Source organism: Aulonocara sp. 'chitande type north' Nkhata Bay, linkage group LG16 (genome assembly GCF_057382095.1).
Source record: "Aulonocara sp. 'chitande type north' Nkhata Bay isolate Kocher_YH1m ecotype deep benthic linkage group LG16, A_spYH_male_GT1.1, whole genome shotgun sequence".
NCBI classification, from domain to species: domain Eukaryota; kingdom Metazoa; phylum Chordata; class Actinopteri; order Cichliformes; family Cichlidae; genus Aulonocara; species Aulonocara sp. 'chitande type north' Nkhata Bay.
Genome location: NC_141359.1, coordinates 8463200 through 8478458, shown reverse-complemented (window position 1 = coordinate 8478458; position 15259 = coordinate 8463200). Strand labels below are relative to the sequence as shown.

At 39.7% G+C, this 15259-nt stretch overlaps 1 protein-coding gene across 2 annotated transcripts in view; it reads left to right on the top strand.

Annotated features, from left to right (window-relative positions):
* The window catches only part of adcy5 (adenylate cyclase 5), a 95508-nt gene that overhangs the window by 53259 nt on the left and 26990 nt on the right, over positions 1–15259 (top strand). For both annotated transcript variants that reach the window (XM_086267654.1, XM_086267653.1), the window contains exons 4-7: positions 5494–5605; positions 9892–10019; positions 12356–12514; positions 13440–13581. In XM_086267654.1, coding sequence (XP_086123780.1) covers positions 5494–5605; positions 9892–10019; positions 12356–12514; positions 13440–13581 — 541 coding nt within the window. The remainder of the gene's footprint in view (positions 1–5493; positions 5606–9891; positions 10020–12355; positions 12515–13439; positions 13582–15259) is intronic.

Sequence of the window (15259 nt, the reverse complement as noted above, 5' to 3'; positions counted from 1 at the left end):
AGGGGATGCAGCTGGAACTAATGGGCATAACGAGACAAACCTAGAACGGGAAACTCACACTCACCAACTCGGGGACAGAACACAGAGGAAAGACACAGGTAGGGATGATCGGAACAACTAAACACACGACTCAAACCCTAAGAACAAATACAAAACAGAATAAACTAGAAAAGAATAATAGTAAACACAAAGCGCTGGGTTACCGACCCAGGACCACGACATCATCAGGGAGTTTTCTTTAATCACATCGGTCATTTCAATTACGTTCTGTATTCTTCTGCCTTTCTTGTGAAACACATAAAACCCCACATTTTCAGGATAGTTCATATATTTTTTGAATAAATAATAAATATTCTCAGTCCTAAAAAAATTGTGATACTATTATTACTAGTGATGTACTAGATACAACTAATTTAAATCCAGGCTTACATTTTTGGCCCATCGGCTACTTTTTTGGATTGTGTGAGTCTTTTCTTTTTTACTCGTAAAGGTCTGTGTCCCACTGGACAGCTTTGTTTATTTATAACTAAAGAGGGTAAAGCAGTTCTGCTTCCCTTTACTTATCTTTGACGAACATGATGAAACAGGCAATAGTCAGTCTGTTAAGTGAGTGCCATAAGAAACCCAGTATACAGTTTTATTTGCAGACGGTGAGAGAACCCAGTGCCATGTTAAATGACTTCATAGACCATTACTGCTACACTGAGAAGCAATAGGTTTTCCAGATAATATTCCATTTGGGTTTCTTTTCTACTAATTGTTAAATGTAAGTATATAACATTTACACCCAAAAGCTAGCCAACATGAAGTGATTGCTCAGGTGATGCTTCTGTGCATCCTAATAGCCAATCATTAATTGGGTGCTCAGTTTCAGCTACTTTAGCTTGGTCACAGTCACTTCAAACCTGCAAGCTGCTTTGCAGCCCAACTCCACCACAGCTTTTCACTCATGACTTAATGTCAAGTCTGTTGTCAACGCTGGCCAACAAGAGACAAGACAGACAAACCAGTCCACCTAATTCATATTACTGCAAATGGAAATAACATCTTCTCCTGACTGTTGTGGTTACATGTTCTTAATTAGATCGCAGTGTTATAACCAGGGGTGCACATAAGTGGTCCGCAGGTGCGCATTCGCTGTCAAAATAAAAGTCGCGCACCAGATAAGAAGTTGCAACGCGCGTTTGCGTGCATAAGATTTTCTGGAGGAGGACAAACATGTGTTTAGAACTCTTAAAGATGTCGAAGAAGCTCCTTTAAGCAATTACTTTGGTGTTCCTCCACCTCCAAAGAAATGTCAGAAGGAGTCCGAACCGCAAAAGAAGCGCGTATTCTCGGAAAAGTGGTTGCAGGAGGTGAGCTGGCTTCAAACAAATGATGAACGCACAGAGATGTGATGCAGAATATGCCGTGAAAATCCTACTCTAGCGGACAAAAACAGTGCCTTTTATATGTACGCAAACGTGCGTTGCAACTTCTTATCTGGTGCGCGACTTTTATTTACCTGCGGACCACTTATGTGCACCCCTGGTTATAACTTTAAAACCTGTAGCACATGTCAGACTTTCCTGTCTTTCTTTCTTCCATCCCACAGTCACCCGCTTTCCTTCATTAACCGTCACTGCCCAATTAGATAGACCTGTGCTGAGTCCAGACACATCGGTCAAGTGTCTGGTTTCACTTCACCTCCCATGCAACAGTTCACCGAAAGCAATCAATTATTCTCAGAAATGTGTACCCCAGAGAGGGAACTCTTAATCCTTTGCAGCCTAAGACCCAAATTGAGTAAATTTAGGAATTTTGGAGCTGGAGTTCATTAGAACACGTTAGCGCTCTTGACATATGAGCAGTCAAGAGAAAAAGGTAGCATGTGAACCCTGGACAAAAAACAAAACAAAAACAAACTGGTATAACGCTTAGACAAAATGAATTTCACATACCCGAAATACACTCACCTCAAAGCAACCACAGGGCCAGTCTTGGCATACTGTACAAACACACCATGTTCTTTCGCCTGTGTAACAGCCACTTACCCTGTGAGATTCATGTGAGCTTGTTTGGTCTAAAACATTTCTTTATTTATAGCATCCTCTTCTCCTTCCTGGAGGGTCTTAATTTGAAAAGCTAATTGTACATAGTCGGGGAAGTGATTAAATCTGCTCCTCATAATGTGAAACAATGACAACGCTTCTTGCCTGCTGGTGTTGTTGCACAGCTGAATATCGGATCGCTGCAGACAATGTATGAACTTGTACGTGATTGTGATTATATCAGAGGCAAAAAGGCAAAAGTTAAAAATGATATAAAATGAGTGAATTGAAGTTTACATTAGAATGTATTTGATAAAACACATTGAAATATGTCAGGAATATGGAGTCTACCTGTGAATCAATGACTGAAGAAAACATGAATATTCACAGATAAGTATGAAAAAAACAATTTCTCGAGAATGAACGACCTTGAATGATCTCGCATTAATCTGCCTTTACTTTTTAACCACATTTTTCTGCACTGTGATGTTCCTTTAGGCTCTGTGCATTTGGTACGGCAGCACAGTTTTATCATAATGTAATGACACATGTTCTAATAAATTATAGGATTAATCTGAGGTCTTTATTCCCCACCTGACCATGACTTACAGCACAAGTTGTTTTCCAGTCCTCTGCTGTGAAATGAAGATTTGGAAACTAAGTAAAGTGAACTCTCTGACATACAGGATGTAAACATGTATGCCAAATATGATTTCTTCTCTTAAACAGTCCTTTGTGAGCATTATTTAAACAGGTGTTTACAAGTGTAGTAAGTGACTGTACATACTGAAGTAACAATTTGTTTTTATAACGACTTTAAATATTAGCATCTCCTTTTTCTGGAGTGAAAAACCTGTTATGCCATATGGGGCTGTTTTTTTTTTAACATTTAACACTTCCTCTAATATTTTCTAACATCAGATTTTAGCCAGATTTTTCATATTTCAGTCAGATATTTTTAACAGAAGATTAGTTTAGCTTTCCTTTCAGGGCGTTATTAGCTGGCTCAAGCCCATGTGTGTCATAAAGTGTACATTACACTGCATGTTTATATTGCAATAAAAGCAGCGTAGTGCAGTGATGTGCTGCAAAGGTCAGCTTCAAACGTTGCAGTTTGGATCAATCAGAAATCATCTTTTCGGAGCGGGTAAGAAAAACACAGTGTGCATCCTTTTATTCTTTCTTATTTTTCATATTTTTCTTGTTGAGGCGAAGGCAAAGAAAACAGTTCTTAAATCACTTATAAAGAAAGCATAAAAAAGGATAAAAATGAATTTGAGAGGCCCTGCAGGACTTGGTTTTTTGAGCTCTGCAAATTCCAGGCTGTCCTTCAAGGTTTATCTTTGCATTAAATTGGGAACGACTGTCATAATAAAAAATAAAAAAATCTCTGAATAAAAACTATTTATATCCACTAAAATCTGTTCATGCCTGTTCACCCACCTCCCCTCCTAGATTAAAGCAGGAGATAGATGTGTTGTATTTTTTAAGCTTAAGTGAGTGTTTGTTACAGCTGCTGCAAGAAAAACCCTGCTAAGCAGTATTGTTTTTTGCAGCACACGAGGCACGGTCTCATCCCCTTAGTTTGAGTAATGAAGTTCATCACATGTTTCACCCCATGAGGACATCAGAGAATAACTACACTCATTGAAGAAAGAAATGTCAAGCGTGAAACAAGACTTTCTGTGGGTTACGATGTTTCACAGAACAACTTCAGCCATTCACAAGCCTTTTTCGTGGCTTTTATCTGAGTGTACGTGAGGCCAATCTCGCTGTCTCCCAGAGCTAAAGCCGAGCCTATTACTGCCTCTATCTGCCAGCCTGGCCTCTTTGTCCTTGTTTCTTTCAGTGGTTCAGCCTGGTGAGATCATCAGCCCCGCTGTTGTGCCAGTGTCAGTAGAGTAAATGCCTCAATCGCAGAAAGGCCTGTGCTGTATCATCTTACCTTGTTCCCAGCTAACTTTTCGCAAGCTCAGAGTTACTCCACATGTATTAGACACTCTCTCTCTCTCACAAACGCACATGCAAACACACACACTTTGCACAGACCTCGTTTAAACTCCAGATTAAAGCCATTGTATTACACATGACTGTGCAAAGCCCCCTCAGCCGCAGTCTCACACCTTTCATCTGCATCAGTGGCTCCAAGGTACATCTTGAAATCTCTCGTCTCCATCTCCATCAATTCATTTGAACGCTTTGTATTACTTTTCTTTGTGAATTCAGTAAAAACAACAGCTGTCGGCATTGGCACATATTTTGAATTGCATATAAGTAAACAGAGTGTAGTCTTACAGAGCTTTATTAGTAGCCACATCATCCGTGTAGTTTGAAAACTTGTTGTGAAATGACTTTATCGTCTAACTTATCCAATCATAAACTGATATATAGAACCTTTTGTCTCAATGACAGCTCAGTTGCTGTCCACCAACTATTTATAACACATAAAAGACTCATGCTGTTGAACTAGAGTCACACTGAAACACAGACAGAAGCTCTTACCCAAGCTGCGAAACTGCTTTCCGTCTGTCATCAACACTTGCTTATCCTCTTCAGCGCCACAGCTGACAATTTGTCTAGAGGTGTGGTATACGCTGAACACGGCTGACGCCAGTGGTCACGCTCACGCTCCTGTGGGCATTTTAGTGTCACACTCATTGAACTGTGGATGGAACATGTGGGCTCAGAAGGCTTGAAGTCATGCTGGCCCGAGCTGCTAGAAATCAAACATGGAGTTGTTTTTAGGATAATCTATTCCCACAGTGCTGATTGCACTGTGGGAATAGATTATTCCCACAATCCCAAATCAGTTTGGGATTTGTCCTGAATAATGCTGACCTTGCCACCGGTGGCACAGAGATTTGATTCCCGGTAGTCCTCTGACTTGTTCAAACAATAAGAGCTTATTTAGATCACACGTGGAGCAGCAGCAAAGCGACAGTGTCGTAGCTACAATGGCAGCCTCGAGGAGGGTGCAGTAGAGCTAAAATTATGCTTTCCAAATGCTACGTGAACAAGCGTACTCCTGTCGCTCCTGCTTTTGTATTTCATTCCTGTTTCCAGCCTACATCCTGACAGCTGAATTGAGCATACTTTCATAGTCTCATCAACATGTTTGACATACACATAGTTGATATTTGTTTCAGTCACCCTGCAAGTCTTTACAAGCCATTAGTGGTTTGCAAAAACATTTCTACATATCTCCAGAGAAGAATTATTTTAGCTTTCACTGGATTTCCATGGATTTATACTTTGTAGTGAAGTTCATCACAGGGATGTGAAAAGTAGTACTCAAAGATACCCTTTGCTCATTTTTGTTAGCATGCAGTATCTTGTTTTTCTGCCTCTTCAGGTAAAAGTGTGGTCAGCAGGGAAATCACTTCAGTATAGAGAATTCAGGGAATGAGAAAAAGGCTTTTCTGAATGAATTCTGTCTCTTTTGTCTTTGTGTTTCTTTCTGCAGCATCTTATTTGCGGACATTGAGGGTTTCACCAGTCTGGCATCGCAGTGCACAGCACAGGAGCTGGTGATGACTCTCAATGAACTGTTCGCCCGCTTTGACAAGTTGGCAGCGGTAAGGATGTAATCGCTTGCATGTATATGTAAAGAGCTGTGCAAAAGTCTTTTGATAGGAAAATGAGAAATAGCTGCAGTGATTCATTGGAAACGTGTGCAAGCATACATGGAAGTATAATATATATATAATATGTAAGGTCCTACAAAGCTGAACCCACAGTGGGGCTCATTGCCTGATTGTTGGTGAATGCAGCCAAAGTGCTTCGTCTCATCTGATGTCTCTTCGTCTGTTTGTGTGTGTTTAGCTCACCCTCACCTCTGACTAAACAGACACTGACCTGCAGGTTTTTATGTGTAAACAACACAGAGAGGAAAGATAGCCGTGTAATCTGGGTGATAGCCTTAAACAGCTCCTGCCTGTGTTGTTGCAAAATATGAAGAATAAAAATGTAAAATATAGCAGGACAGATAAATGCATCAATGCACACTTCCTATAGGTATGATAAAAGAAAAAAGTTTCTTTCATTTTGAGGACAGTTTAAATGTATCCAAATTACAAATCTGAAAACAGTAAAGAACTTAGAAAAGCACTGATATTAATTAACGGCTAATTCATTTCTTCTCGGCAATCAGACAGGACCTTCTATTCATTTCGCTTTAAGGAGACAAGAAGCGATGAGAGGATATGTAGTTTTCATCTAAGGATGTCTCATACAAATGCTACACTTGGACATAAAAATAACTGAGGCCCCTGAAGCTGCCGTTGGAGCTGGGGCTTTTTCATTGTTTGATTCCTCTGTGCACTTCTTGCTCGCATTCTCTGTAAGAAAGAGGAGCTAAGGTATGAAAAAGAGATGCATGTGAGGTCAGGGGAAAAATGTCTGTGTAACGAAAGGCCCAGTGGGTGTTAATTCTGAAAATATTTGCCCTTATTCTTTTATCTGATATTTGTTAGTGGTCAGACAAACCTGACTCCAATTTCATTATCCTGAAGTACAAAACTACATTTGTGAAAGTGGATCATTTCAGTAATGCAGTAAAAGAATGATATACAAAGAGGAGGAAATCATTTTTGGGATAAGTTTGGTCACTGACAAAGAAAGGAACAGCCCATTATATTTGAGTAGACACAATATCAACCAGAAAATCCCTCAGTCTCAACAAAAGGTGAAAGTGCTGCTGTCAGATTAAATCAAAATCGAGCTCTTCAGCATCAACCTGACCCACTGTGTTTGCAGCAAGAGAAATGCTGAATATGACCCACAGAACACTATCCCCACAGTCAAGCACAGAGGTGGAAACATTATGCTTTGTACTGTTTTTCCTGCTAAGAATACAGGACGACGTCATCGCACGGAGGGCCCAGCGGACAGGGCCATGTACCGTAAAATCTTGGATGAGAACACTGAAGATGGGTCGTGGATGAGTCTTCCAGCATGACCCAAAGTGACTCAAAGCGTACCATGGCAACAGTGGAGTGGCTAAAGATGGTCATAGGGTGGCCGAGCGAGTCTTCAGACCTCAGTACTAAAGTAAATTGTGGAGCTAAAGCTTCCAGTTGCCAAGCAGCAACCAAGAAATTTAAAGGATTTAGAATATTTCTGTAAAAAGGAGTCAGCCAAAAACCGTCCTCTGTGCAAACTTGGCGACCAACTACAAGAAATGTCTGACTGCTGTGCTTGTCAACAAGGATTTCTCCACCAAGTTTTGCTTGGGGATCAAATACTTATTTTATATAATGTACTTTTTTTCTGGATTTTTGGTTGATATTCTGTCACTCTCTATGAAAATGAAACTACAACAAAAATTAGAGACTGTTTATTTATTTGTAAGCAAGCAAACTTCAGCGGGGGATCAAATCATTATTTCCTCCACTGTTTAAATACTGTGAAAGCAAAAGTTTCAAAATTTCCCAGCTTCCCCAAAGTGTCCCCAAGGATGCAGTAGGACACTCATACATTCTCTGGTTAATGTATTACTAAAATATTGGTGGTATAGCGCTTAACAGCATAGTTCTTATTTTCCAGGTCTGCATTCACCACAATATTTCTAAGCGCGTGGAGACAAAGGAGGTCCTGATACAGAAAACTCAGAACAAATCAAATGCAACTGCAGCCCTCGTGCTCAGTGATCACAGTGTTCCATTAAAAATGAATGAAGCTTTCAGAGAAAAGCATCATCTTTGATGCTGCCGGTGCGGGCAAGTTCTAACAAAGACTGAATACTCATACTTTTCTGCAGCTGGCCTGAAAATCATTATCGATTTGGTCAGTTTGGTTACAGGTGCAAGAACTGCATGTATGTGTAGTCCACAGTATTTAGACACCAGGAATTAGTAAAGTAACCTTAGAGGCAGCTGGAAAAGGTCATTAAATACATAGTGAATGCTGCTGTGAACACAGACGTGAGCGCAGAGTTCCAGTGTTTAGAAAGCACACCATAACATCTGTTTTATGTCTGAACCGCAGTTTCATAGACGCACATTCAGGAACATTGATTTTTCTTTTTTCTTAGACAAAAACATCTTTGTTTTTTCAGCTAAACCTCAATATATACCATTTGTTTCTAAAAGGTGAAAAGCTAATTAATATTTCATAGTGAAACGCCAATAACGGCATTATATACCAGACAGGTTGCAACTGACACTTTTAGGTCCATGCCAGAGGTACCTTGTGTCTCTGCAAACACACAAAGACACACACAGCCGCACGTATTCTCTTTCTGTGCTTCTTACACAGTGGAGCTCATTGTAGTTTCTCAGTCCCATGTGCTAGAGCGATACTCAGGTGGCCATCACGAGACACTATATTCTCCTATGCCTTTAGGATCAACAGACAAACACATGCGCACACAGAAACAAACACACACACTGTTAAATGATTCTAAAAGTTAAAAGTTTTAAGGCAAATGTGAGGCATCTATACTTGGTTATTGTGGAAATCCTAGTTTCTGAACTCTGTGGAATACCAGGATTTCTGCATTCATTTAATAAAAGAGAATTTAGGAAAATTGACATAAGTGTTGGAATGACAAATAGATAATTTTTTGAAAGCAACTGACTCCTAGTCTCAGTAATGGTCTCAATAAACATGTGGATCAAAAACTTGTCAGGCAAGTTGTTACAATAAGTTTTGCCAAAAGAAAAAAATTCTCAATCTCAGGCTATTTCTTCTTTCATCTAGTTTCATTGTTTTGTTTAGTTTTAGCTCTAAAAATCTTGGCGTGAACTTTACATAGCATTGTAGGGGAAGCAGGGGAGAAAAACAGAAACAAGGACTAAAAGCCAAACACCATCAGAAATGTGTACTAAAACATTTTGGTATCATCACATCACAAATGTATAAAAGATAGTTGGGCAGATTTACAAACTACAAACAAAATCTTCGAAAGTGTAAAGCATAGAGGAAGGGTCATCATGGTTTGAGGCTAATTTCTTTCCTCGGGGAGTTCCAATCACATGAAAGCAAACTGATATTAAGATTTTTATTTTTATTTATTTATTTATTCTGTCAGGGCAGCAGGCCATCACCCAAAGCTTAACAAATCAAGAGAAAGAAAAGGATAATTTGTGGAAAATCTGATCTTGATCTAAATCCAGTGGAATGATTTAAAGATGACTGTTGAATGTCAAAAGAAACAAACAAAATCATCACTGTGCAGTTAGCGGTCACAGGAAACAGCTGGTGGACTTTTTTTTAGCCGTGCTGTCCAAATTCTAAAGATGTCTAAAAGATGAACTTTTGGGATTTTATTAGTTTGATCACATTGATTTTGTCAGTTTTTGTTTCACTAATGAAAAATAGATCACATTTATAATAATGCACAAGTCCCAGTAAGGGGATGAAGAAATTGAGTACCAGGTTTTCATAGCTTCTAATAAGTTCATGAATATACAAACAAAACATTGAGCTGAACTCTGGTAAAAAGTTTTATATTTAGGATTAGGTAGGAAATTATTCTATCAGTGCAACAATAACTTTAAAAATCATTAGTTTATTCAACAGCAGGAAAGGAAGTCTTTTGTTATTTGTTATAATTTATCAGTCATATGATTTGGCCTGTCTTACCTCAGTTCTGTCTACTTGATTTAGTTGGAAACTACTGAGGTATTTTGTCCACTGAATTGCAAGATACTATAGTAAGGTGAAAGATGAAGAGAGGATATCATAAGGTGGATCCAGTTATAGCTGTGTGTCTTTGTTTCACTGGCTCCCAAAGGTCTCCCACCATCGGTGAATTGCATAAAAGTGAAGTAACTCTAAAACCCATTGCAATAACATCTTTATTTTCTAGGATACCTCTCCAGTAAGTTGCTCTTTCTTGTGCTCATGCTTCCCGTGACAGGAGAACCACTGTCTGCGGATCAAGATTTTGGGAGACTGCTACTACTGCGTGTCTGGTCTGCCGGAGGCGAGGGCCGACCACGCCCACTGCTGTGTGGAGATGGGGCTGGACATGATAGAGGCTATCTCGTAAGTTGCCCCCTGACTGTAACAAGGCATCTGTGGCTGTAATTAAAATGCTTAAATATGTGCACATAGCAGACAGAGGTGGGGCAAATGAATAAATGGATGATTTCCAGATGCAGTTTTAGTTATATTTGATGTTCCATATACAGGGTGGGCCACTTATATGGATACACCGTAATAACATGGGAATGGTTGCTGATATTTAAGTCCTGTCTGTGGCACATTAGTATATGTGAGGGGGCAAACTCCTCAAGATGGGTGGTGACCATGGTGGCCATTTAGAAGTCGGCCATCTTGGATACAACTTTTGTTTTTTCAATAGAAAGAGGGCCATGTGACACATCAAACTTATTGGTAATGTCACAAGAAGAGTTATTTACAAGTTTCTGACCACTTATAAAATGTGTTCAATGTGCTGCCCATTGTGTTGGATTGTCAATGCAACCCTCTTCTCCCACTCTTCACACACTGATAGCAACACCACAGGAGAAATGCCAGCACAGGCATCCAGTATCCGTAGTTTCAGGTGCTGCACATCTCGTATTTTCACACCATAGACTATTGCCTTCAGATGACCCCAAAGATAAAAGTCTAAGGGGGTCAGATTAGGAGACCTTGGGGGCCATTCAACTGGCCCACGACGACCAATCCACTTTCCAGGAAACTGTTCATCTCGGAATGCTCGGACCTGGCACCCATAATGTGGTGGTGCACCATCTTGCTGGAAGAACTCAGGGAACGTGCCAGCTTCAGTGCATAAAGAGGGAAACACATCATCTTGTAGCAATTTCAAATATCCAGAGGCCTTGAGGTTTCCATTGATGAAGAATGGACCCACTATCGTTGTACCCCATATACCACACCAAACCATCACTTTTGTTGTTCCAGCAGTCTTGGAGGGATCCATCCAATGTGGGTTAGTGTCAGACCAATAGCGGTGGTTTTGTTTGTTAACTTCACCATTCACATAAAAGTTTGCCTCATCACTGAACAAAATCTTCTGCGTGAACTGAGGGTCCTGTTCCAATTTTTGTTTTGCCCATTCTGCAAATTCTGTGGCCGATCTGGGTCATCCTCGTTGAGATGCTGCAGTAGCTGGAGTTTGTAAGGGAGCCATTTCTGAGTAGCTAATATCCGCCGAAGGGATGTTCGACTAATGCCACTCTCCAGTGACATGCGGCGAGTGCTACGCTGTGGGCTCTTGCTGAATGAAGCTAGGACAGCCACTGATGTTTCCTCATTAGTGACAGTTTTCTTGCGTCCACATTTTGGCAAATCCAACACTGAACCAGTTTAACAAAACTTAGCAAGCAGTTTGCTAACTGTAGCATGGGAGATGGGTGGTCTCGTAGGGTGTCTTGCATTGAAATCTGCTGCAATGACCCGGTTACTGCGTTCACCAGATATCAACACGATTTCGATCCGCTCCTCACGTGTTAACCTCTTCGACATGTCAATGGCTGTGAACAAAGAGAAACTTTTAAATAACTCATGACAGAATAAAGTTACATTGAAACCAAGCACACCATTGTTTTTCTTGTGACATTACCAATAAGTTTGATGTGTCACATGGCCCTCTTCCTATTGAAGAAACAAAAGTTGTATCCAAGATGGCCGACTTCTAAATGGCCACCATGGTCACGGCCCATCTTGAGGAGTTTGCCCCCTCACATATACTAATGTGCCACAAACAGAACTTTAACATCACCAACCATTCCCATGTTATTACGGTGTATCCATATAAATGGCCCACCCTGTACTTTGCCACATATGAAAGTAGTAATGAATAACATCACTTTATTTCCAGAAACCATTAAAAACAGTTTGTGACCATGTTGTCAGCTGTTGTCAGTGCCTCTTTGCAACTTCACAGTCAGAAATATTCTCTGTCAGTTTTTAAGATGATTATTGTTGAGTCAGATTAATAATCCTCAGATTAGGCTAAATGTCTGTGGTTGTCCTTCTTGTTGCAGAAAAATGAAATACATTTGCTGTTAAAGAGCAATTTCACCCAAATCACATAATTTCCATTTTCTTCGTAGCATGTAACCTGGATTTCAGTTTTATGCAGGCATTCGTTTATGAAAGTTATGATTCCCAAAGTGTTGGATGACATATATGGACATTTATGAGTTTACGGACAACTCTGTCAAAACGATCCGGTATGCATGTAGGGATTAAAATGATGAAACAGGAAGTTGCTTGCAAGCAAAAGCAGAGATATAAGATGCACTGGAAAAAAAGGTGATCCCTGGGATACCCTAACATCAACACACTGGTGACGAAAAAGCTTAACTTGTAAATTATCTCTTAAAAATGCTATCTGTTTTTATTTGCAGGCTGGTACGGGAGGTGACTGGGGTAAACGTCAACATGCGAGTGGGCATCCACAGTGGCAGAGTGCACTGTGGGGTGCTGGGGCTCAGGAAGTGGCAGTTTGATGTCTGGTCCAACGATGTCACGCTAGCAAATCAGATGGAAGCTGGGGGCAAAGCAGGGTATGTCTCTCCAATGATATTCAAGTTCAGACTGCCCTACTCTAAAAAAAGTTGGGATGTTGTGTAAAACTTAAAGAATATAAATAATTGAATCATCTGCAAATGTGATAAACCTGTTTATGTTGAGAAAATGTGGCATGTGCCAAAGTATTAGTTCATTTAACATTTGTTAGGAGCAAAACGTCTAAAAACATTTACCACTTGTGTAGCATCCCCTCTTCTTTTAACAACCGTCTGGGAACTGAGGAGGACCAGCTGGAGTTTTACCGGCAGAGATTAAGTATTTGGAACTGAGTGCTGATAACAAGGTGGAGGGTTCCTCTCCTCTTTAGCCGAGAGGATGTGGTGTCACTGTTTTCCTAAGAGAATTTCAAATTTTGATTCACCCAACCACAGAACAGTTTTCCATTTCGTCTCAGTACATTTTTAAGAGAAGACAGCAGTGTTTCTGGATGATCATATGTGGCTTCTTCTTTGCGTAAAAACACTTTAGCAAGCATGTATCAATGGGACGAGTAACAATGCCTCCTAAGCCCATGCAGTGATTTCATGGTTACAACTTATTGCACATCGCTGAAGCTTTGCTCATCCTCACTTCTGAGAAACTCTGAAGATGTTCTTTGATAACCAGCTGTTGCTTTTTAGTAACACTTACATTTTCAGCGTTTTTGTTTCCCCCGCTCCAACTTATTTTGAGATGTTTAATGAAAAATGTGCTAATATTTTTCACGTTTAAAATATCTCAATTTAAACATTTAATGTTTTATATTTTCCACTATCAACAAAAGCTGGGTTTGCCAAATAGAGTTGTAACCAATTTTGCTAAAACTGTTATATTTAACAGCCCACAGAGTTGTAGATATGAATATACAGTGTCTGAATAATCAATGTGTGTGTGTGTGTGTGTGTGTGGTTCTCATTTTAGGCGCATCCATATAACTAAAGCCACTCTGAATTACCTGAATGGGGACTATGATGTGGAACCGGGAACAGGAGGAGAAAGAAATGCCTACCTGAAGAAGCACAACATAGAAACCTACCTCATTGTGGGCTGCAGTCAGAAAAGGGTATTTCACTTATTACTGTTTATAGTACAACTATATACATCAAAAATACATTAAAGTGATTTAAAGTGGCATTAACTGATTATTAAACACGAGGGGGCAGAAAAGAAACTCTGTGAGCTGTAATTTATGGCTTATAGTGGGACACATTATTGTTTATTCTTATGGCTCTTATGTCTTTTTACTCCTGTTTGACATTTAGTAGCTGCAGAATTTTTCAATAATAATTTTAAATTTCAAGGAAACCCATTGTTGACCTATATAATGTAATAAATTAGCCTGACACGATTTAAAGATGAGGTCAAGGGTCAACGGCACACGTCTGTCAAGGTTGAAAAAGTATAATGTAACATCCCAGAATTCCACTGAATCACCGTATGTGACATTTCTCTAGATCACAGAATCTGAAAAACTGATCGTTTTATCGTCTGTGTTATAAACCGGGAATCTGTTTCATCCAAGAGTGAGTTCGTCTCTGCTTCGCTGCGTGAGCTCAAGTTTGTTTATGACCAGACTTTTATCAGCTGTCTGTCCTCCAGCATCATCACAAGCTGCGACTATAGATAGCATATCATGTGAAGTGATATTGTCTTCTTATTTTGCTGCTCATTGCTGGGAGACAGAAGGAAGATTGTGCAGTCTAATTATTTTGGTTACTTTTATCTTTTCTTTCTTTTTTTTTGTGAATACATCCTAAAGCCAGGATGCAGATCTAGAAATAAAAGTAAAAAGAAATAAAATGACTAGAGATTACCATCTCAGGAAACCAGCTTTTAACACAACACCAGAAGGAGAAAAGGAATATTTTTCATCAGTGTAACAGTTTTACACTTGGTGGATGTTTTTACTTCTTCTGCATTTAGGAGAAGATTACCCTCTGATATTTTTCTGATATATATTTGACCTGGGCCACTTCCATGTGTGCAAAAATATAATATGGTTTTGTCTCCTGTGTGATGTCAGTCCAGGTCATGTAACTGTTACATCAGCCGCCTCATCTGAATGTCTTGCCACGAGAGTCTCGTTGAAATTGGCTGTCGGACGTAGTTAAAAGTGGCCCTCGACATTTGAAATATTTGGATGAAATCTATGTCGGTGAAGCCATTCACATCATGATCCCACCACTCCTGGCTCGAACTCCAGCATCCACACACACACACACACACACCTCTTTGTACCAAAGTAGCGGCTGTTATGCTACAAAGAGGCATAATGAAAAATGAGGCTCTCTTTTCCTCCCCTGCCCTTCATCCTTATCATCATCTGCTTACAAATTTGCTGACTTCCCCTGTTCATTTCTTTTATTTTTTCTTATTTTACTTGTTTATTATTAACAAGGATGATGTGCATTGTTATAAATGTATCAGAGTTAGCAAGGGCTAATCTAAAACATTTCCAATAATCAACTGTGACCAAACACAGAGAAAGTCATGTGACATTCAACGTTGCTATAAGGATTTGCTCATCTGCCTTCATATTTTCCTTTCTTAATCCATAGGGTTTAAATATGATGTGGACCAACCGTTGCAGCTGTAACAGGAAGGCTTTCCACAAGGAGTGTGCTTATTTTTGCATTTAAATACTCTGGGAATACCGTAAAAAGAGGGTTTATTTTATGTTCCCCCATACTCAGATAGTGTCAGACAAACAAACCTACATCAACCAAATAAAATCATTCAGC